A 25193-nucleotide genomic window follows, 5' to 3' on the forward strand; every position below is an offset into this window, starting at 1 on the left:
CAAATCAAAACAACCTGGAAATCTGTTTTGGTTTTATTTATTTATTTATTTTTATGAAAACTTCAATATATGATCATAAACCACAACCTGAAAGTCTGTATTGCTTGAACTTTTTGCATGCAAGATGTTATCACAAAGAATCCAAAAGATCTTTGAGCAAGAATACCGAGAAAAAAAAAAATCATCAATAACTCATTTCACTGCATGTTGGAACGAGATCAGACTTCTTCCAACATCCCTTTAACCAATGAATTCTTGTAGGGTCGTACACTTCGCCACATACTTTGTCACAACCCGTATAAATATCAAATTGTAATTAGAATGCACCAATTACACATGGGCTTAACATTAGTGCTTAGTGAAAAGTAATACAATTACGGTTTATCATATGGTTAAGTTGTAGAAACGTGTGTGATCTTAGACTTTTTGCTTTAAGCTTGTCAATTTTGAGAACTGATTCATATTTTCTTTTTGAGAGTAAATCCAAATTTGAGATGGGAAAGGGCAGGTCACAAAAAATTTTTGCATCCAAAAAATTTCAAAATTTGTTTTATATAATATCACAATACATCTTCCTAGGACTAGGGTAATTTTTCCCCAATGCCAAACGCCATCATCTCTAAACTTCCCACTCGTAGTCACAACAAACAGGGCGCTGTTCTTCTCATCGCCGCACACCTCCTCTGCATTCCTCCCTTGTAATCTCTTGCCCCCTTGTCTTCGATAGGCAAATACTTTGAAGGGCAATCCAAACATTATTGATCTAAGAGGTATGTTGTTCCTTCAGTAAAGGATGGTAATGCTTGCTCCAAGATTTAAGAAATCACAAATCCTTTCAAGCAATGAATGGGATGAATCCACTTTCCCTGTCTTTCGGTTGGATTAGATTCCTAAATTTTCTTGTCCCATATAAATTTTTATTTTCTGCCATAGCTGACTAAAATCTCACTCCTTTCTCAAGTCACACATTCATATAGTGTCCAATAGTTCACCACTTATATCAACATGGGTATCAAATTAAGGAAATCAAAGAAAAAAAATCATCAGGAAAACCTATGGCAGAAATATTCTATGGGCCAAGAAAATCCGGGAATTTGATTTGACCAAAAGAAAGGGAAAGTGGACTCATCCCATTCATTGCTTAAAAGGATTTGTGACTGCTTGAATCTTGAAGCAAGCATTATCATCCTTTGTTGGAGATTCTTAATCTTTCTCTGGAATATGGAAAATGAAGTATACTGATTCAAAAATGTTGATTTCATCTCATCATTGTATCCAATGGAACCAAAAACCCAAAAAGAGGGAATATCTTTGCATGCTAAGGTGAAAAAGTTCATCGATAGCCGAGTCCAAAGCCAAGCTATCCTCCTCTCTCAGGTTTTGCATTTATCTATTATGTATAAATTGTATTGTGTGCGTGTTAAAATTATGCATATGGAGAGCTTTTACGTTAGTATGTGTAAAATTTTTTTCATTTTGTATATTTAAAATTTATTTTTTATTTTTATTTTATACACTTATTTTTACAAAATACTCACATCAGTTTGTCTATTATACACATTTATTCAAATAAAATATTCATTTCTTTAATACTGTGAACAGTAACAGTGAAAGTGAGGTAAAAAAGAAATGAGAAAAAGAGATTGAGGAGAGAGAAAAAAAGAATAAAAAAATTATTTACATAGTAAACAGTAACTGTGTATATATGCACGGTTACTGTTCATTTACAAAACCATGGTGTATATTTAGACATTTTTACAAAAACTGATGTGGGAAGGTTTGGGTTAAAATGTGCAAAATTAAGCACTTTTTTGTATTTTAGAAGACTATCCACGAGTTGGTGTGGTTGCTCATGTGAAAGTAAGAAAAATATTTGGGATTTAAAATGAAAAATTTGTTCAATTTTGCAAGAAGTAATTAAATATTGGTTTATAAGAGAAATATTTCTTTTTATTATTGCAATTTGAAAATTTTAGTATCAGCATTTTACAAAACGTTGTAGAGTACTTATTGCAGTAGCTCTTAAAACACTATAATATATTATGGTGTTTTTTTTTAGAATCGATGCATGAGTTTTAAATTTTAAGTAGGTGAATTTAGGGTTTATTAAAATGTTTTTTAGATCATTGCAAAGAAAACTTGAAAAAAAAAAAAAAAATTGCAGCATTCTCAATAAATGTTGCAATGGGGATATGCTATGCAATGGTCCGAAAATCGTTGCAAAACATTTGTAGTGCTCTTTTTGGGTGCGCAGCAGCAAAAAAAAAAAAAAAAAACAAGAAGAAAAAAAAGGCAATGACAAGCAATTGAAGACTTGAAATATAAGGAATTGAATAAGGGGTCTATTTCAGCTTTAAAGTTTGTCCTTAATGAAATCCAATTAACGTTGTCATGACTAGTAATTAGTAACACAAATTCTTGAACTAAAATGGCATTTGTCGCATAGTAAAAAAGAAAAAGAAAATACAAGAATATGCCAATAAGTTGAACACAAATAAGAAATATAAGAGGGAGAGAGATGGCGACTACCAAAAATTTCAAAGAAAAAGTTTTTTAGTATTCCTGATTTCTCAAAGCTACCACTTCATATCACTAGGATTTCTGACTATCAATGTTAAAGCTTTATTTGTATACTAACTTTAATAAGATTCATTCCTATCATTTTGAATTGAACTTTCTTGGAAGCAACTATCAAAACATTTAGGGACAACATAGGAAACCTACAGTGAGGCAATATAACCTTGCCATATTCTTCCATACAACCAAAAGAAAGGAAAAATGTGAGGTTATTGCTTCTTGTCACCAATATAATAAAAAAATGACTCTTGAAAGCTCTCTCTCTCTCGTGAAGAAAAGGATGAACTTGCCCGCGGCAAGAAGAAGGTTAAAGACGTCTCTCATGCTGGATTCAGTGAAGGTCCTAGCTCAAGCCCTTCATCTCCAAGCAATGCCGTTGGCTCTTGGAAACAAGGTTTGTCTTTCAAAGACAAGCTAGTAGGTGAAATACCAGGGGCTTATACTCAAGCTTTTAACATTGGGGCTGTTATGGAAGATGATGTTGACTCTGATGCTGATTCTGATGAAGAAGTGGAGACACTTAGACAAGGGCTGGTTGCTGTAAAATTTTCTAAGGAGTTCAAGCAGCGTATTAGAAGGCCATGGTCTAGAGCTCTCATTGTTAATGCGTATGGAAGGACTGTGGGACTAAATTTCCTTCAGGCTAAGCTTCTTGCAATGTGGAAACCAGCAGGAAGATTGGATTGTGTGGACCTTGGGCATGGTTTCCTCACAAGATTGTCACTGAAAGAAGATGAAAATATCTTGAGGAAGGGTCCGTGGTTTATTGGAGACCACTTCTTGTCTTTTAGGCCGTGGGAGCCAAACTTCAGACTAGTCTCAGCCAATGTGTCCTCCATAGCAGTTTGGATTAGGCTCTATGAATTACCGATTGAGTACTATAATGTGGATGCTCTACAACACATTGGAAAAGCTATTGGTAATGTTTTAAGGGTTGATACATTCACAACAATGGAGACCAGAGGGAGGTTTGCTAGATTATGTGTGCAAATCGATGTAGAAAAGCCGTTGGTCACCGCTATCATGATTGGAAGATTAGAGCAAACTTTGAGTTATGAAGGCATTCAAAAGCTTTGCTTTAAGTGCGGTAGAATGGGGCATAGCAAGGAGAGCTGCCCATACACCATTCGGCAAGAGCCGCTGGCCAGAGAGGTGTTGCGGGAAGACGGTATGGAGGAGGGTGAAGGAGCACACGAAAAGCGTAAGGCCAATAGTCCAAAGAATGGAGTGGGGCCCAATAGTCAAGTGCATGATGCGGTTCAGGAGGTAGTGCATGTAGGTACATACGGTCTGTGGGTTGTCGTAGCATGTAGGAGGAGTGGAACAAAATCTCAGAGAGGTGGAGGGTCCCCACCTAGCCAAAGGAATGTTAGGAACGGGTTTCTAACGGCCACATTATGCTGGATGCACCAGGCATGCAAGGCAGTGACAGGGCCGAGGTTGCTTTTGGTCTAGCAAAGGAAAATAAAAGGAAGCTTTCCCCAACACGGGTATTAGAGGGGGCCCAAGTCGAGAGTTCCATTCAAAAAATTAGGAATGAGGATTTAAAACAGGCCCAACCCAATTCAACCCAGGATCAAGAGCCCAATTTGCTAAGATCCCAGACAGCACTAAAATACAGCTCAGTGAAGGGCAAAAAGGTCTTAGAGAGACAAAGGGTTTCCCAACATTCTTCACTCAGTGCCCTTGATAGTGTTATTGGAAGGAAATTTCTTGGTGAGCACGTGAAGGGCAATACAGAAGAGTTAGTGAAGGATGGTGGGATCTGTGATGGAGATGCAAGCAAGGGATTTCAGTTCAATGCTGCTGTTTGGTCCGAGATGGGTTGTCAATTTAGAGGGGGTAATTGTGGAGATTCTCGAGGTAGTGTTGGCGAAGATAAGAGAAAATCCAACTCGAGTGTTGGGGTGGTTCAGTGGGGAGTTGAAGACAGTATGGAAGTTTGCGGTTCTTTCGACAAAGATGAGTGTGAGGAATGGGTGGGTCCTTCGAACAAATCCGGCTTGGGAGAAAGCTTTAAACCCGTGGTGGAATTTTCTGTAGCAAGGGTGAGAAAGTCTACTTTAGGTACCTCAGACGGTTGCTTTGTGCAGTGTGAATCAAATGGAGTGCTTGGCAGAAAGGAGGTTGCTAGAGAGGCAACTAATTCTCACTTACATTATGGGAAAGGGACAAATGCGGAAGGTGCTAAAGCAGACCGGATGGATTTTGAGGGAGGAGGCGAAGCTGATGCAACCTTTTGTTGAGTACCTAATTCCTACCCACTGTTTCCTCATGAATATAATCGTTTGGAATTGTAGGGTGCCCGTAAGCCCTCTTTTCATAATCGTGTTAGAGAGCTGGTTCAGAATCACAATCTAGCTGTTTTAGTTGTGATGAAGACCCGGGTTGGAGGGGAAAGAGCTAGGGAGCTAACTGATAAGCTTCCTTTTGATAAGGCGATTCATACTGATACCATTGGGTTTGCTGGTGGTCTTTGGGTTCTCTGGATTCGGATAGGGTGGAGGTGTCTTCACTTTCTAACACTGAGCAGGAAATACATGTCATGGTTAAGGTACGGTTTTCTAACGCTACCTGGTTATTGTCAACTATGTATGCCAGCCCTAGGAATGCTGAGAGACAAGTGTTATGGAATAATCTCATGAAACTGGCTGAGCTTCATAGTTTGCCGTGGGTCATAGCAGGGGATTTCAATGAACCTCTATTGGATGAGGATAAGTTTGGTGGTAGGGCAGTGAGTGTTAATAGGTCCCTATTGTTCAAGGAGTGTCTTGATAAGTGCGATATGGTAGATATTGGGTTTTCGGGCCCTCGTTTCACTTGGACGAATAAGAGGGAAGTCCAAGCTTTAATTCAAGAAAGAATAGATAGATTTTTTGTTAATCCTAAGTAGTGCTTGTTATATCTAGAAGCTAGGGTCACCCATCTCACTAGAAGTCATTCCAATCATTGTCTTGTTCTATTGGAGATGCTACCTAGGGCTAATGCGATTAAAAAGTGACCGTTTAGGTTTCAAACTTGCTGGCTTTTGGATGCGTCCTTCCCAAGCATTGTTTCTGAAGCTTGGGAAGGGGGTAGTGGGTTAGCTGATGCCTTAGAAAGTTTTTCTAGGATAGTTGCTACCTGGAACAAGGATCAGTTTGGCAACATCTTTACTAGGAAAAAGAATTTGATGGCTCGGATTAATGGCATTTAGAGGGCTGTTGCAAATAGGCCTTCTAATTTCCTTCTTAATTTGGAGAAAGGTCTTTTGAAGGAGCTTGATTTAGTGCTAAATCAGGAGGAGGAACTTTGGGCTTTGAAGTCTAGGGTTAATTGGATGATGCAGGGTGACCGTAATACGGCATTTTATCATGTTTCGACTCTTGTTAGAAGGAAAAGGAACCAGATTTTGGCAATCAAGAATGTCATGGGTGATTGGATTTATGAAGAGGAAGAGATTAAGAACTTCATTAGGAGTGGGTTTGAAGGGATTAATTCTACATCGCTAACTTGTGCTATTAGAGCTGATCCTCCTATTTCTCAATGGCAGCCTAGACTTACTAAGAAGGAAAAGAAGAATATTAGTGGTGGTGCTTCTAAAGATGAAATTAAAAGTGCTTTGTGGTCTTTAAAACCATTTAAAGCACCTGGTCCGGATGGCATGCATGCAGGTTTTTTTCAAAGGTTTTGGCCAATTGTGGGGAGATCGGTTGTTAGTGAGGTACAAAAGATTTTTGATGACAGGAGGGTTCCTGACTATTTGAATAGAACTCATATTACCCTAATTTCAAAGATTCAAGGACCAGAAACGTTGGGTAACTATAGACCCATTAGTTTATGCAACACGGTGTACAAAGTGGTGACAAAGATTATTGTGACTAGGCTGAGGCCTTATCGGGATAAACTCATCTCTCCTCTCCAAGCGGCTTTTGTGCCAGGAAGAAAGGGAGTAGACAATGCTATTATTGCCCAGGAGATGATCCACTCCCTTGGGAAGAAGAGAGGTAGAGTGGGGTATATGGCTCTAAAAATTGATTTGGAAAAGGCTTATGACAAGCTAGAGTGGAACTTCATTAGAGAAGCTCTTCTTAGGGCCAACCTTCCAGCTGATCTTATTGACATAATCATGAGCCCTGTCTCCACAGTTTCCACATCCATCTTGATTAATGGTGAAGCTACGGATCCTATATTTCCTTCAAGAGGGATAAGGCAAGGCGATCCGCTATCTCTTTACCTTTTTATCCTTTGCATGGACTATTTGGGTCAGCTTATTGAGGAGAAGTGTAGTGCCAAGCGGTGTCTTGTGAAAGTCTCCTAAAGTGGCCCTACCTTTTCTCATCTCATGTTTGCAAATGATCTTCTCTTTTTTGCTAGAGCTGATTGTACAAATTGTTTAGCCATTAGAGATGTTCTTGATGAATTTTGTTTATTATCCGGGCAGACAATTAGTGAGGCTAAATTCAGAGTTTATTTTTCCCCAAATGTGGATAGGGATACTAGGGAGTTGCTGTGTGATATCCTTGGCTTTAGCTCTACCCCTTTTCTTGGTAAGTACCTTGGGTTTCCCCTTAGGCACCTTGGATCTTCATCTCAAGATTACAACTTTATCCTTGAAAGGGTGAAGAAAAAGCTTTCAGGGTGGAAAGCCAATCTGCTTTCTTTGGCTGGCCGGGCCAGACTGTTTTGATTCAAGCTTCTTTAGCTACTATACCCTCCTACGTTATGCAATGCTCCCACCTTCCTAGCAAAATCTTGGAGGGGTTGGATAGGGTAAATCAAAATTTCTTATGGGGGTCTTCTAACACTATTAGAAGAATTCATTGGGTTGGTTGGGATAAGGTCACAAAACCAAAGGAGGAAGGGGGGCTTGGGTTGCAGTCAGCTAAGGGAAGGAATGTTGCCCTCCTTTCTAAGCTAAATTGGAGGTTCAATATTGAAAGAGAAGCACCTTGGGCCTAAGTTTTGAAGAAGAAGTATTGTAGCCCAAGGAGAAGTAGTGCCTCTAATGCGAATAAGCTTCCTTGCTCGTCTGTTTGGACTGCTATGAAAAAAGGTATGGATACCTTTAATAGGGGTAGTAGATGGCTGGTTGGTAGGACAGTGGGTTGAGTGTTTGGGATAGCAATTGGACTCATAGATGTCCTCTTAGGCAACTCATTCAAGGTCCCATTACTCAGGAAGCAAGCTCCTTGGAGATTAAGGACTTCATGTTGGACACGGGTTGGGATTGGGGAAAAATTCCCTTTGAATTTCCTCAAGAGATTAAGATGATGATTCAAGCCACTCCCACTGCCTTTATGAGTAGAGGCATTGATAAATTAGCTTGGGCAGGATCTTCTAAAGGCACTTTTGAGCTAAAGAGTGCTTACAAGATTGCTATAGGTCTCATGGAAGCTTCCCCTTTTTTGGCCAATTGAATTTGGAAAGCAGACACGCTTCCAAGAATCAAGACTTTCCTATGGTTGTATGCTCATAATAGTATTGGGGTCAAGGTGTGCCTTGGGAAAAGAGGGGTAGTTAATGATAACATTTGTCCTAATTGTCAAAGAGGTTCGGAAACTATTTTGCATGCTCTCCGCGACTGTCCTCATATCAAGCATGTTTGGAATCAGCTGGGCATTACATCCATAAATCATGGTTTTTGGAGAAGTGATTTACAGACTTGGCTGTCTATTATTGGTAGGAATAATTGTTCCTTGCTTGCTGCCAACCCCCCATGGAGGATTATGTTTCCTTTTGCTATGTGGAATATATGGAAAAGTAGGAATGGTTTTGTTTTCAGCAATAAGAGTAGCAATCCGAAGCTGGCTGGGGTTATTTTGAACCAAGCTTGGGAGTTTATCCACTGTGTGTCATCTCTGAGAGTTTCAACACGGAAGGTAATGAGAAGCTTTTGTTGGGAGAAGCCGCCTGAAGGATGGTTAAAGCTCAACACAGATGGCTTGGCAGAGGAAGGTAGCGGGTTAGCTTGCTGTGGAGAGGTTATTAGAGATGCTAATGGGCATTGGATTAGCGATTTCAACAAGAGAATTGGCACCACCAACAGTTTTGCAGTTGAGTTGTTGGGCTTAAGGGAGGGCCTTCTGCTCTGTAGAAGGTTGAATATAGCAGCCCTTGTGATTGAGCTTGATGCTGAGTCCATTGTAAATGTCCTAAATAATCCTTCTTATGCTAATAATTCTATCTCCCCTATCTTGGATGATTGTAGAGTTTTGGTTTCTCTCATGCAGCAAATTCAGATTATGCATTATTTCTGCTAAGCTAATTGTTATGCTGATAGACTTGCTAGGTTGGGCTTTAGCCAGGTTTCTGAATTTTCTTTATTTGATAGTCCGCTTGTGGACATGTTGATGTGTATGAGGATGACCTCAATGGGATGTATTTTAACAGGATATGTCTTGAACCTCTTGTTTCTTTTGAGTTTGTTTAATGAATCGTCCTTTACCAAAAAAAAAAAAAAAAAGAAAGGAAAATAGGGATATGAGCATTTGTTGGCTTTAATGTGACACCTTAAGATAGTGCATATATTTATAAATATCCAATCTTGCACATTAAGTCTATGAAGTGGATGATGCTTAAGGAGTTCAAAAACCACACATACACCTAAACCATTCTATTTTTTCATTTTTACATAAAGGAACTTGTAGATTTATTAAAGGTTCCAAACTTTTATGGCTAAAGTGTTAGGATTAGTGCCCTTAAATCCTATTGTATGATGCTATGTATGATATTATGTATGACATTATGTAAGACATGATGTATGACTTAATATTGTGATTGATAAAGTTATTTTATTATTATCTAAAATAATGGTAACATGAATATAGGACATTATCATATAGTCCATGAGATGCATTGTATGTGATTTATGTGAAAAGTCACAGAAGATGTAAATCACAAGTTCTTTGTAAACTCAGAATTTATAGTTCGTAGTCGGTGATGAAATTGGGCATTTCATCTGCGAAGACTATAACGTGTCAACTACGATGATTTGTCTTGATCATGGAAGTGGAAACTTCTAGTTGATATGTTGATATGTTTTAAGAGTTAAAACATATTGAACAGGACCGTTGTGAGATTTATTATTCTTGTAACGACTGTCAAATGAATAATAAATCTCACGACTTCTATTTGCATGAACTCTTAATCCTGAGAGAATAATGGACCTGATCATGAAGTGTAGGTTGTTTTGATATATCAGGAGTGAGATCTGAAGTGACGGTCAAAACCTCAGTATGTTGGGCAGCCACATTTAGTGTTGATGGAACATATATTCTCAAGATGGAATTCATAGTCTCTTGATAGAGATATAAAATATTCCATTGAGATAAGTTTAATGGTTTCAGTTATTCAGAGAGTTAGGCCTAACCACTTTAGTAAGAAATTACTAAAGTATATATTTATGAAATTGGATTTCATAAATATATAATGAATAACTTTAAAGAATTAAACCGGGTACTCAAGGATAAGATGTAGTAATTTACAAAGTGGCAGTTTATATTTATGACTTTGTGTTACTACGAATATTTTATGAAAGGGTTACGTGTATAATAAAGTCTTGGGATATAATTTATTAATAAGGCCTAGAGTGCAATTATATTTATATAGTGGTATTAAATATAATTAATGGTAACTTTGGACTTGTCAAGAGTTGACGGAAAAGCCCAAGGCCCATTGGAGCTAGTGTCTTATTGGTCCCTTTTGGTCCCACTCCAAGCCACACACTAAAGCCCAATTGGAAAGGCCCAATAGGCCAACCCAATTAGATAATCAGTTAGTTATAAAGGGAGAAACATACAGAATTTTTATAAGAAGAGATTAGGAAAAAAAAAAGAAACGGTGTATGAGAGAGTGTGAGACACACTTTCATTCTCCCTTGAAAACTGATTGAGAGACCACACATCTTGGGCGTAAAGTGGAATTAGAGTGAAGATTAAAAGTGTTCCCAAGTGCTTCTAATCTTTGTTTTGAATTTCTCTACACCAAGGTACGCCATCTTGTTCTTAAATTCTGAAATTTACATTGTGCACGTTATCAATCATGAATGAAATAGATCCTAGTTCGTCGCTTCCGCTGTGGGTTTTGCATGAGATGCAAAACCAGAATTTTTCATAAAGCAATTCAAGACTTCACTTTTAGGAATGATAAGGTCAAATCTCTTTGTTTTACAACCATGATGTTAAAAACTATGAGAGAGAGAGCTAAAAATGTTGTCTTAGCATTGTTGAGAATATGTCTTGATTGTTATCAAATTGAAGGCAATTGAGAAACATTAGAAAGACATGGGGATACTTTGTTGTAATTGGTAATGTTGGTTCTAGTGAGTTACAACCATTTGCAACAACTTCAATTGTTTTCTCTTTCAAAAACCGAAACTTTGGCAATAATTGAATAGGCGTGCAATTCTCTACACAAAAACTTATCAAATTAGAAAGCTTATTAATACATTAAAAAAGATAAACAAATTTATTTCCAATTAGATTTAATCCTTCTATGTAGACAATGAGTTAATGTTATAGGGGATTGCTTGAAGATTGTAGTGACTTAATTAAGTTCAATTTGGTTAATGCACAAAAACTTAACAAATCCAATTAGGAAGCTTATTTCATATCCATGATTTAGATGAAGACCCTTACACCCCTACAAAGAAAGTATTTTGAGATTTTTTAAGAGAAGAATCAATAAAGGTAGCTCTCTTATTGCAGTTTCCCTCATATCGAGTTCCTTTAGGTCTTCAAGATTTTTGAAATTTTCTAGCATTTTGTCAAGTTTTGAGCAACAAGATAGAGTGAGAGTATTTAGAGATGTCATATTACAAATGACGCTTAGAAGACTTGAAAGCTTTTTGTAGTTTGTTAGATCCAATTTAAGAAGCTCGGTTAAAAGCTCCATTGATAATGGCAAATTTACTATTATAATCTCGTTCAAATAAATTTCTGACAAACATGACATATGTCCATTACAAGTTTTTGCAATGAAATTTTTTGTTGCAATAAAATCAAAATTGTTGCAATAAGATCTTATTGAAACGGAAACAAAAAAGTTATTTTGCACATTGTTGCAATAAAGTCTGTCACAATAAGTTATTGCTACAAAAAAGTTTTGTTGCAATAACTTTCTTCGTGATATTTTAAAAATAATTTTATTCAAAAGGTTTCATGGCAATAAGTACAATCTTTTAATGATATTTCAATGAAAAAATCATTGCCATATTGTATTAAAATGAATCTAGTTGTTACGACAACATATTGCAACTGACCATGTCATTGCAATGCGTTATGTGCAATTAATTGAATCTTATAAAGTAAAGACGCGTGGAAGTAAGGAAATGAACATAATTTTGGGCTATTGCAATAAAACCAATATATGTGATAGACTTGTTTTATCTACGACAACAACTCATTTAGTTGTGATATAGGTGATGGAAATTTTGAGATTTGTAGTTATCATTCTCTCCAAAAACAATGTGAGTTGGTCTTGGTGCTTAAATGAACTTATGAAGATTGTCGAGTGTAGGAATGTGACTAAGGAAAAAGTTTTTCCCATTTTCTTTGTGAATCCCTTTGATGCACGAAGATAAAGGAACACTTTTGTGAAGACATTTTCCAAACATGAAGAACATATAAGAATAAAGAGAATGTGCAAATGTGGAGAGTTGTTGTATGGCATTTACAAAATTAGGCTTTCATATTGAAAATCTAAGATCATGGATGAAGCTCTAAATCAATTACAATGGGGGTAGGTTTATCTGCAAAGAAGAAGAAGCTAAACCATAGTCACTCTCTTCCGTTCTTGTTAATCAAAAGTCCCTTTCAACTAGAGAGAGAGAGAGCCAATATGCAAATATTGCCTCAAAATGATTTTGAGATTTCAAATTTGAATCCACCATAAAATTTCCGAAGAAAGAAAACTTAGATTTATAGCAGCAAATTTATGATTTCAATTACATGGCATCAAAGGCTTATGCAATCAATTTTATTAATGTGACATTCTTTTATAGGGATGTAGTACGAGGTCAAAATGTTGGCCCTATAGTCACAAGTTACTTTATAATTTCTTGGCATCAAAAGAATTTTTCTTAAAAAGCAACCTCGATCCTGCAACTTCAAATTGTGGTTTAATTGTGTTTTTTAGAATGCGGGTTTGAAGAAATTGCAAAGCCAAATGAAATTTATTTTTTTTGGTGATATCATCTAAGATTGCGCATTTTCCCCTTATAATCCACCAGGTAAAACATACTCTTAGACAAGATCACCATTAAAGAAAAATTTCCCAAAGCTAGTTGTTGATGAGTAGTTGATAGATGAACTATATCAAGCAAATGTTTTTTCGGAGTTGGACCTTTCCTCAAGCTACCATTTGATCTGATCGATAATTTTCCAAATTTGTCATTCCACACTTATATGAAACCTTTTATTTTTTAGTGATGCCTTATAGCCTCACTAATGCACCTTTAACATTTCAAGCCTGGATGAATGTGATCTTCCATATATTGTTCAGTAAGTTTGTTCTAGTATTATTATTTTTTAATAATCATTATTATTTTATGATATCTTAGTATATAATGGATCTTGGTGGGAACAACTTCATCATGTGGAGCTAAATCTATGGAGAGAGAGAGAGAGAGAGAGAGAGAGAGAGAGAGAGAGGTGCTAATTTGGATCGCAAAAAATCAAACACTTAGGTCAACCAACTCATGGATGCTATAATTACGGTTATGATCTATTGTGAGATGAGAATAATTTAAGTAAACAACTACTAGCATGGACTTATTGAGGAGGATACCAATTTTAGTCGAGGCTCTTTCTGTGAATAATAATTCAATCAAAAAATTCATGAATGTTAGTTCTAGAGCCCACTTGGTTTTAGAAATCAACCAAGCTGATTAATCAAGCAAATTTTGCAAAAGTTCAATTTAGCATGTGATAAGTACAACCATATCACAATAATAAAGTACAGTAGAAAAAAAATAAATATGGACATAGTGATACGGTTATGATAGGAAAACTCTAACGAAAAATACACAAAAGATGGTCAGTAGCTTATTGTCAACTAAAAAATTCACTAAAATAGAATTGAATTAAAGTTTACAATATAGAATATAACCTGATTCTATCATTGCTACTTATAGAACTTACTCAAGTGAGCACAAGCAACACTAACCCAGTTGGAATTTTTTACCTCGTAAATCTATTCAATCTCATGAATCTATTCAATGCACGAACGCCCAATCTGTGTCTTACACTACAACAATAGTTTGATGGATGTAGGTTTGTGCAATAACTTCACATAATACAAAAATAGAATCATCAATAGTTGGTGTCGAAGATGATGCTTGGTATGAAATTCTTGGTGCACAACAGCTGCAATAAAATCTCATTCTCTTGTGTTTCTAAACTCATGGGTTCAATAGTTGGAAGTTAAGGTTTTCTCTACGACTATCTAGGGGATTCTACTTCTACGACATTTTTGAAAGACATGCATAATGAACCTTTCTAAGGCTCTCTATTAAGGTTACAAAAACCCACTGATATAACTCACTTTAAAAAAATATGTAAAACAACAAAAAAAAGAATTTTCGAATCTTGATTGATTGAGGCTAGTATAGAAAATAAGTCATCCTTGATTAGTCGAGATGCAGTGAAGCTTGCAGTAGTGATATATAGTAGACTCTTGAGTAATCTCTCATGTCTTCAAACATACTTCTAGATACTATGAACCAATTACAACTCAAAATATAATTGGACATGTTTTGGATATAGGTTGCTAATGACCCTAACAAATGCAAGTTTAAAATCATGAACCGGTAAAGCTAGATTTTAAATTTTGAGGGAAGTTCATAAACTTACTTTTTTTTTTGGTAAAATTACAAGGATTAATTTTTAAGAGCCAGCCCCCTCCATCCCTCAACCAGTGACACCAGGTTATACATTCCCCCTTTAAAACCGAAAATGATAGAAGCTTTTATTTTTTATTTTATTGAGAAAATAAATAAGTTCAAAAGAAACTAAAAAAAGGGAAGGTTTTATGCAGCAATTGCTGCATAATGGATTATTTGGCAGCAAAAAGATAGTGACAAGTGTCTAAGGGTCCACCTGATCATATGCATATTGTATATGACCTTTAGACACATGTTGCTTTCTTTTTGCTACCACATAACCTATTATGTAGTAAAACCTTTGCCAAATTTTTTAAAAAAAAAAATCTAAGAACTTTAATTTTACCTTCAAATCAGTTCAAGAAATAAACGAACTAAGTTTACATTTAACGCTCTGTTTATTTCAATGTAAAATATTTTCAAATGTAAAATATTTTACACCGAAAATATTTTACCAAAAGTATTTTCTTTTTACAGTGTTTGAGTTTGAACTTGAAAATTCATTTGCAAGTGTAAAATGAAAAAAAGAAAATCTTCAATTAGAAACAACCAAACTCAAAATTCTCACCATCCTAAGTTGAAATTATCAAATTTTAATAAGAAACACAGCCATGAATCAAACCACCCAAACTCATATTAGCTATAAAAAAAAAAAAAACAGATTTGCAACCCAAAAAAAAAATCAGATCTGCAAAAGCCAAAAAACATAGTTTTGCATACCAGAAAAAAAAAAAAAAAAAAAACCCAAATTTGCATGACACAAGTGGAGATCTACAAAATTTTTGTATGACAGGGCCTAGCGGTAGAGATTTGTATAAAACGTACCCAGATCTAAAGGGCTTAGGAAAAAAAAAAGAAAAAACCAGATCAGCAAACACAAATTGCAATTTCGATGCTTGACTTGCAGCGAAGAGATGCCATCTCTGGCATTGAAGATTGTATTGCTAGTGGGTGCTCTCCCTGTCAAGCTTGGGAGAGAGTTAGGAGTGGCGGTCTGTCAATGTGATCTCTACGCGTGAGAGATTGTAAAATGTAAAATGTTTTACCGAAATTTCAAGCGTAAAATATTTTACTTTTTTTTGCTTTAATTTTACAGTTTGACCGAAAAATATTTTACAGTTGACTAAATTTTACAACAAAACGAACATGATAAATATGTAAAATATTTTCTTAAAAAAGTTTTACTTCGAAACAAACGAAGCGTTAATTAGTTAATCTAGCTTAATGATAAAGCACAAACTCATATATATATATATATATATATATATATTTTTTTTTTTTTTTGGTATAAATGCATAAGTTTTGAATACTAAACCTCTTATTTAACGAGAAGGTAATTTGCCAAAAACTCAAGTTTGAAATACAATTAACCAAATCAATTTTGAACTTTTCAAACTTACTCAACTCTATCACCGGCCTACAAACCAAAGTTTAAATAGAACCTCGATCCAACCACTCTTTCTTTTTCATCTTTTTAAGTTTTTTTTTTAAATTTTTTTCTTTACTTTTCTTTCAAGGAAAAGTATGAAGAGTACGTTGAACTCCTTTCTACAATGACGACTACGTAATACAATACGTGACTTACATAGGTCTAATTAGATATAATACGTGATTGAGACCGTGGAGAATTGATATAATAATGGTTCATGCCAACTAAATTCTTTTACAAAGTGACGTGACTGCTGAACATGTACAGTTACGTGACACACATTACACAGTTATATAGATATATGTAAATTTGAAATTCCAGATAATTGCTCTAGTAGCAGATAAAACTGAAACATTGTCAGCATTTCTGTCACATACGGGGTTACCTTTTTTATAGTCCCAAATTTACGTGATTCTTACCTGTAGTTTATATATATATATATATATATAAAAGCAAGCAACATATACAAATTTTCACATCTTTCGAAGCAGGTGAGTTAGTGGGCTTTTATTAATTAGTCCTCATTTGAGTTCCTTATTAACGTATTTTGAAAAATTTTAAGATCATAGTCAATTTCTTATCTATTTTCTCAATTATATGATGTAATTGATTGTAAGTGGTGGTAAAAAAAATTGGTGAGATCATATGAAAATAACAATTAACTAATTACAGTTTATCACATAAAATAATTGTGAAAATAGGTGTTATAATTGACTACATATTTTTTTTATCTATCATTAATAATTTGTCGTAGGTAAAATTTTGACAAATTATTTTGTCTATAGACGTTGATTTTATAGAATTCTTCAAACCTATATAACGTGTTCAGTCAAGGAAATTAATTAGCACATAAGTTATAAGGTCCCTTGATGCAATTAGATGGCTATGACTTTGATAACACATATTCATTAATTAAGCTTTGGGGTGCATATTTGGACTAGGATTATGGAGTCTTGGTCAATGCGTCAAAACTATAAAACCCCAGCTCATGTCCTTCGTTTACTTGGTGGCTTTGAACTCAAAGGGCTTACTTTTACTCTTTCCCCCCTTTGACGGTTGGGTTTCATGTATATTTTTCAAACCTTCAACGGTCAATATTCAAGACCTCATAAATCCTAAACAAAAACTCATGCTTTCTCTATTATTCTTTGAATGCTTCTCTATTGAATTATTTTCTATGCTACGAGGTCCGAACTTTGAAGTTGAACACCGTGTTTAAAAGCCTCAAAGCTAAACACAACACGCACATAAAGTTTATATAAACCCCATTTAGACCCACAAGTTTTCCACCAAAAAAAAAAAAAAAACCAGGAAGAAAATTAAATTAGTAAATTCTTTTGCTTCTTTGTGTTCTTAGTTGGTATTCTCAGATTTGTAGGAATGGTTTTAGGTTGGAGAAGAAGAAGAGTCGCTCACCATGCTGGTAAAAAGCAACCTGACGTAGAGCTCGTGGTCCCGAATCATTTTCGGTGCCCGATATCACTTGAATTAATGAAGGATCCTGTCACATTGTCTTCCGGGATAACATATGATCGTGAAAGCATTGAAACCTGGCTTGAAGCCGGGAATTTTACGTGCCCGGCAACGAATCAGATTCTGAGGAATTTTGATCAGATTCCTAACCACACACTTAGGAAAATGATCCAAGATTGGTGCGTGGAGAAACAGAATTTTGGAGTTGAACGCATTCCAACACCGAGAATCCCAGTCTCCCCAGTTGAGATCTCAGAGATTCTTTTCAGTGTTGTAGCTTCAGCGCGGCGATTGGATCAATACAGGTGCTTGGAATTGGTGCAGACAATTGAGAAATGGGGTGGGGAGAGTGAACGAAATAGGAGGTGCATCGTTGCGAATGGGGCAGCTGCTGTACTTGCTGCTGCCTTTGATGCATTTGCAAATGACTCTGTTGAGAGAAATGCAACTGTGTTGGAAGAGATTTTGTGTGCACTGAATTGGATGTTTCCATTTGATGTTGAAACCCAAATATCCTTAGGAACACAAGCTTCTTTACGTTGCATGGTTTCGTTTTTGAGGTGCAAAGATCTTTCACCAAAGCAAAATTCCATAGTAGCATTGAAAGAGCTTGTTTCTTGTGATCAGCACATTGTGGAAAAGCTTTCAGACATAGAGGGGGTGATTGAAATACTAGTTGAATTCATTAGAAAGCAAATTTGTCCAGTTATTACAAAAGCTTCCCTCACGATAATTTTCCACCTGATCTCTTTTCCTTGTTCTAGTGAGAAGATCAAATTAACATTTGTTAAGACCGGTTTGGTTTCTTTATTGTTAGAGATTCTTGTTGACTCAGACAAAAGCATATGCGAGAAGGCTTTGGGTGCTTTTGATGGACTTTGTGGCTGCAAAGAGGGGAGAGAAGAGGCTCAAAGTAATGCCTTAACCGTACCGGTCTTGGTGAAGAAGATTTTGCGGGTATCGGACTTGGCGACTGAGTATTCAATTTCTGCTCTTTTGAAGCTCTGCAAATATGGAGGAAGGGATGAAGGAAGAGTTCTGGTAGAAGCTCTTCAAGTTGGTGCCTTTCAGAAGCTGTTGTTAGTATTACAGGTTGGTTGTGGTGATGAGGCAAAGGAGAAAGCAACTGTGCTTATGAAATTGTTGAATCCTTACAGGGCTGGTTTGGAATGCATTGACTCTGTAGATTTCAAGAATCTCAAACGGTCATTTTGAAATTGTGAAGAAAAATTCTTTATTTGTTGTATTTGCTGATTCGTTTCTAGTTTTTTCAAAGTGCATAATTATTGGTAATAATTTGTTGTGGACCATGTACCAAATTGGTGCAAATATGCCATGCAGGAGTCGAGTCTAGGTTTAATTCTTTCCATATAACACAAAACTTGTATTTATATTTTCGGCCTATATGTTTCAAATCTCAAATTTGAGGTTTCAAGCTTTCCTACAACTAATTAATGAAACTGTAAAGATTATTCACCAATATTGGATCAAAGCACAATCCTGTTTCTCATAAGCTGCTATGGTAATGTTTTGATCCGCTGAATAGCTCAGCGAAGGAATTAATTCATTTAACGGGTAAATTTGGAAGCCTTTATGTTCCTAACATTTCAAAATCTATTCATAAAGTCTCTCATTCTATGAACTAATAGTAGAATCACATTTGCACATCCTCATCTGTTCTAATAACAATTCTACAAACACAACAAATTTCATAACTTGATAAGGTGACAGATTGTGAATCACTATTACTGAATTATCATTAACATTACTTTTATTATACACCAATCACAATTAGTCATCTTAACAGTTGTGAAATTTGTTGTGTCATTAGACATTTTGCTGTTCAAAATTTCTAATTGATTGAGCAATCTCTATTAATATCAGTTGAATTATCAATTGAACGGTTATTTAAATCCAATTAGACTTAGGGAAATGGAAGAACTTGTAACAATCGTTTTAGAAAACTCTTGAGTTACATGTGTATCTTGAGTAAAGCACCATGCTTCCCCATAAGGTATGTAATTTTCTTGCCAAATTAAGAAAATAATGCCACACCATATTGACATGGCTATTATTATCATTTGAAAGTGATCAAGCACTGATTGATTTTGAGTTTCTAACGTGGCTTAGAGAGGAATTGTGGGGGATGCATTGAATGTGAGCCCTTTCGAACGACAGCTTGAACATCACATGTTTTAAACTCATACACCGAAGCTCCTTTTAGGTGTACATGATGATTGGAAGATCATACTTTAGTTTAGTTCTAACTTCCCAATAACGTGTCTATCCTTATCTATCATGGTATGGTAGTGGATCCTTCATTTTCCGTCCATCATGTTTACAGTCACCATTATCACACGCCATCCTTCGCATCAAAGGTAAAAGGCTAATGAAGATGGACCTACCAATGATCAATGTTGAATTATATTAATTATATGTCTTATTATGTTATTTAGGTTTAAGTATGTGGCAGCTCCAAATTTGTTTTTTCAGAGGGTTGGTTAAGAAACCTAAATTAAACCAAATTTAATAAAAGGAGAATTTGAATATATCAAGTTATTGATATTAGAAAAAAAAAAAACACACATACACAAATACATGAAGTTTTACAATTTTTTTTTTCTATAGGTTTTCATATTTTGAAATCGTTACATGATAGTTCATTATCAGATGTCATTATCTATTGTCAATATAGGTAAGTGTGACCATTTTTTTTTTGGTTAAGTTTGTATAACATTTTAATTTTTATGCAGTTGTCATTATCTATTTGTCATTATTTTTTTTTAAACTAGATGACAAAACTCAACTTACTGGCACTGTATTAATTATTGACATACATGGTTACACTCATCCATACATAAATAATATACTAAATGTCTACTTAACAAATCAAATGCTTAAACAGTCACTAACTTTACTATAGTTTTCTAACTTTATAACAAAAAGTTATTATAACATGATAACATGATACACATACATGTAATAGACACACTCGCACACATATAATTTAAATTTATATAAAGAGAGATACTCACAACTCGTCACCCACTATTTACCCTTAGAGTCAAAGATACCGAGAGAGAGAGAGAGAGAGAGAGAGAGAGAGAGAGAGAGAGAGAGAGAGAGAGAGAGAGAGAGAGAGAGAGAGAGAGAGAGCTCTGTCATTTGTGTTGTTTAGTTTCGGGATGAACTGATATGTGTTTTTTTTTTTTTTATAAGAAACTTAAACTTCATTAACAAGAACGAAAAGAAATTACATCATTTGAGAGAACATGTTCTAATAAAGGTTCTCCTCAATCCAAGTAATATATGAGCATGTTTTGTTAACAAATAAGCTACATAATTACCATTCCTACATACATGTAAAACTTTAAAACTATGAAAAGCATATGAAAGGGAAAGCATGGGCTAGTATGTGTTGTTGTTCAGTTTTGAGCTGGGTTGATCTGTTATCAGGGTGTGCAAAAATGTTTTTAAAGGTAAAGTAAAGTAAGATATATATATATATATATATATATATATATATATAATTTTTGGTTTTAGTAATAGTCTAATGATAATGATATCCTTTGTGGTATTTCATATACATGGTTTGAAACTTTGAATCCCACCCCCCTCCCCCACTATCAGTTCCTAAATTAATTGATTGAGTTTATTCTTTTAGAGGTTTTAAATACCCTTGTTTTAATTCCATACAATCATTAAAAGTTTCATTACTAATATAATAAATAAAAACATTCAAAGCCAATAAGTATAATCAGAAATCATTTTATTGAGATTAAGGGAGTTTTGAACAGACTTGACACTAGCAGACTTAATTGGAATGGACATATATACTAGCAGAATGATCTATCTTATTTCATCAAAAGGAATCCTAAAAACAATATAATTGAGAATTTAGAATAATTTCTATGCTAAATGTTTTTTTTCTCTACTAATCTCTTAAATAAACATTTTCAAAGTCCAAATAAATTTCAAAGAAGCAGAAAATCCTAAATTTTCCTAGTCTTGTGCTCTTGTGTTGATCACCTTTGCTGTCTTTTCGTTTCTCACTCTTGCTATCATCTTTGCTTCTATCATCGCGCTTGCTTTCTCCATCATCACCTTTGTTCTTGCTATCTCTCCTTTTCTTGTTATATATAAATATATGTGTGTGTGTGGGTGTGGGTTGGGTTCAAGTTACCCTTGGTGTGATTCTAAACAATGTTACACCACCTAATAACTTATTATAGAATTCATATTTTGGAAATCCCATCGTTGAATTACATGTTTTATATGTTTTTAACATTCTTGCCAATTTTTATGTCAATTGGATGTTTTTTACTATTCAATCCATAACCTCATATTTTATGCATTATTTTAAACTACAAAAATTTGAATTTAAACAATTAATTGATGACATGGCTATTAATTTTTTATTACCATGAAAATTTGCAAATATCAAGAATATACAAAGATAATGTAATCTAATGGTAGAATTGTTAAAACTCGCATTTAATTAAAAAATATTGAGTGATGTAATATTACTTAGAGTTACACTAGGGATAACTTAAACCCACAATATATATATATATATATAATATTTATGAAAAAAGATGATTGAATTTTCTAAAAAGTACTTGGTTTCGAGGCTTCAAGAAAATAAATAATATGCTACTAATCTGTAGGTAAATACTAAAAGACACCACTAGAGACTTTATTTATTTATTTTTATAAAAGATTACAAAAGCACTAAAGACTATATTATTTTATATGCATTTTGATTTCATAATAAAATATCCTTGCTAGGAAAAACTCGGCAGATTTTTTTTTTTTGGTAGGATAAGAGGAAATATCAATCTCTCACATGACCCTTTTTGGCTTTACAGTCTATTATCATATGATAAAGATGTTGGTAACGAAATTTAAATTTGTATGAAATGAATAGACTGCACCATATAGTTTAGAATTGTGGCAGAATGTGACTTTTGAGTCTTCTGACACATTGGAAGTGTGCCAAATGTTTGAAGAATGTCACTTGTTTGTTTAGATGGGCGATTGCTTTCAATCGCTCATTGATTTGGAGAGAAAGAGACTTTTTTTTCTTTCTATTTCTTTTTTGGCACACTTTTTGGTTGAGGGGAGGGGAGGAAGAAAATTGAAATAGAAATATTATAAATAAAACGCATTTACATGTATTGTATATAGGTTTATATAGTGTCACCTAGAAAAACTAACAAAACACAGAAAAAAACAGACAATACATAGAGGAAAGGACAAGCTAACTCTAACCCGGTCCAAAGCCAACCACTAAAGCAAAGCTGCCCTCAAAACCAATTTTTTTAATGTCCTTTGCCCGAATCATATAAGAGTACTTTTGAAAAAAGCACTTCTTGCTGGATTTTAAAGAGCATGTTTAATTTTGTTGGTTAATTGTAATCATCAAGTTGCTTTAATTTTATTGGTTAATTGTTAGCAGCCGACATCCCCAAGTTGATAACCATTTACTCCTATTAGTATGTAACCCATGCTTATGCATGAAAATGATGAATTGTAGTGGTGCTATTGATATTATTTTGGTTTGTTAAACATATAGAACATAATTTGACTAGTATGCATTTGCAGGTACTAAAATAGTTTTTTCTTACAATTTTCATAATATTCCAAGTTTCTCATTACATTATTATTACGTATATAATTTTGAAAATCACTATTGAATCTACATATACAATATCAATTCACAATTATTGTTTGTGAAATTCTACTAAATACAACACAAAATAAATTAATAAATTGGTCAAATAATATCTCTTAAATTGAATGGGGATAGGTGTATGAGATCGTTCAGCTTAATTATAGTTTGTTACGTTCAATATCCTCGTATACAAATATCTGAATAAAAACTGTACAAAAAAAATATATTCATTAGTTTAGAGAAAAAATAATAACAAAAATCTAAACAATTTAATTCTATGGAAAACTAACAAAAGTAAAATCCAATTTTAATTATAATTGAACTTTCTCTAAATTATGGTTTCACACACACACACACACACACACACACACACACACATTAACCTAGTTAGTAATGGACTGTAACTATATATAGTCATGGTATATTACATAAATTACTTTTAAATTTAAATTGTTTTTAGTTATATGATTAGGTTTTTTATGATTTATTTATATTGGAATCCTCGTTTTTTACACTAAATTAACTCATTTGGCACAAACTTTTTTTTTATAAAAAAAAAACTTAGGTTAGATGGGACACATGGGGCAAAATTAAAATCTAATTAAATCCAATTTTTATACTAAATTAACTCACTTGACACAAAAATTTAAAACTTAGATTATATGGGACACATGATACAAAATTATACTCTAATTGAATTCTAATTGGATTTTCTCTCAGTTTCACATAATATTATATATATATATATATATATATATATATAGATATATAGATTACTCAAAAGAAAAGAAAATTAAAAAATAATAATAATGATTTACCCCTCTTCTTTCCCAAATGAGGTATTCATTAATATTTTAAAGAATAAAAATTTATATATATATATATATATATATGTGTGTGTGTGTGTACTACTAATAAGATGATTCACCTATTTTGTCTTCAACTTTGGCGTATCAACATATCTTTATACAAATTCCGAATAACATACTCTTTGGTTTACTTTTATTTCCTATAAAAAAAGCAAAAAAGGTTAAAAGAGTAATACTATCTCATGTACAAAAGAAAAAAAAAATCAAATATCTAATTCCTATCTGTATTTGTTATCTATTTGAATTCAAATGCTTCAATTATGTTTTATAAAAAAATAAAAATAAAAACTTCAATTATGTATACACAAGGAAAAAAAAAAAAAAGTTTTTCTCTCCACTCATTTGTATTCAAATATCTTATTCCTATCTATATTTGTTATCTATTTGAATTCAAATACTTCAATTATGTTTATAAAAAAAATACAAAATTACTTCTTTAAAAAAAAAAAAACCACTACTTCTCGCGTGCTAAAGAAAAAAAAAACCTTATTCTCACCACCTATTTGTATTCAAATGTATGATTCCTATATGTATTTGTTATCTACTTGAATTCAAATACTTCAATTATGTTTATAAAATAAATTACAAAATTACTTCTTCAAAAAAAAAATCCACTACCTCACGTAAAAACTACTCATTCTTATCCTGAAATTTTTATGTTTTTTTGTTTAAATTCTTTAAAACATTCCAAAATTTTTGTTATCCAAATTCTATACAGTTATCACAAATCTTCATCCATCCACGCTAACGTATATCATATTTCTTTTGTTCAAATCTCAAATTTTTTTTACCTATCACAATTCTTATCCTAATCAATAAATTCAAATGTCTCATTAGGTTTTAACTTCTTGCGGTACAAAATTGCCCTCATTTGAACACGTTAAAATTGCATCTACCCACTGTATCTCAACTCCCTTTAGCCACTATCAAGCATATCATGTCTCTCACATTCCTACTTCACAGATTCATTCTAATTTAACAAACCCAACAGTTTCATGACAAAATCAAATGCAGCATCCTTTGAAATCCGCTGAATTTCAATATTTAATGGTACATTATATCTAATTTATATGGAGAAAAGAATTTTTATTGAGTTATGTATTTAAAGGTGTTTGTTGTTAAAGGAGAGCTTGGCAAGAGAGACAGAGATCGTCGACTACAAGCTCGGTCTTAATTTCTATTGAGGTATGTATTTGATTCCTTTGAAATGTTTTGTAACGTTGAGCCTATTTTGATCGATTTTTGGTTTTGCCTTGAGCCTAATTGCACGGGCAAAGTGCGTGTGATGAGTCTAATACTATTAATAACATG

The 25193-nt window shown here is 34.0% G+C and overlaps 2 protein-coding genes across 2 annotated transcripts; both read left to right on the top strand.

The window, feature by feature from the left end:
• The first annotated feature begins 1278 nt into the window (after positions 1-1278).
• Positions 1279-8819, top strand: LOC142632618 (uncharacterized). Its single transcript, XM_075806991.1, has 8 exons — positions 1279-1377; positions 2833-3856; positions 3991-4808; positions 4878-5083; positions 5179-5311; positions 5774-6868; positions 7737-7941; positions 7990-8819. Exons 1-8 carry the CDS (start codon positions 1279-1281, stop codon positions 8817-8819), a joined length of 4410 nt encoding a protein of 1469 aa, XP_075663106.1.
• An 8280-nt stretch (positions 8820-17099) lies between these two features.
• Positions 17100-18816, top strand: LOC142631768 (U-box domain-containing protein 21-like). Its single transcript, XM_075806080.1, has one exon. The coding sequence runs from the start codon at positions 17247-17249 to the stop codon at positions 18552-18554; it is 1308 nt and encodes a 435-aa protein (XP_075662195.1). The 5' UTR covers positions 17100-17246; the 3' UTR covers positions 18555-18816.
• The last annotated feature ends 6377 nt before the right edge of the window (positions 18817-25193 follow it).

Source organism: Castanea sativa, chromosome 4 (genome assembly GCF_040712315.1).
Source record: "Castanea sativa cultivar Marrone di Chiusa Pesio chromosome 4, ASM4071231v1".
Taxonomy (NCBI): domain Eukaryota; kingdom Viridiplantae; phylum Streptophyta; class Magnoliopsida; order Fagales; family Fagaceae; genus Castanea; species Castanea sativa.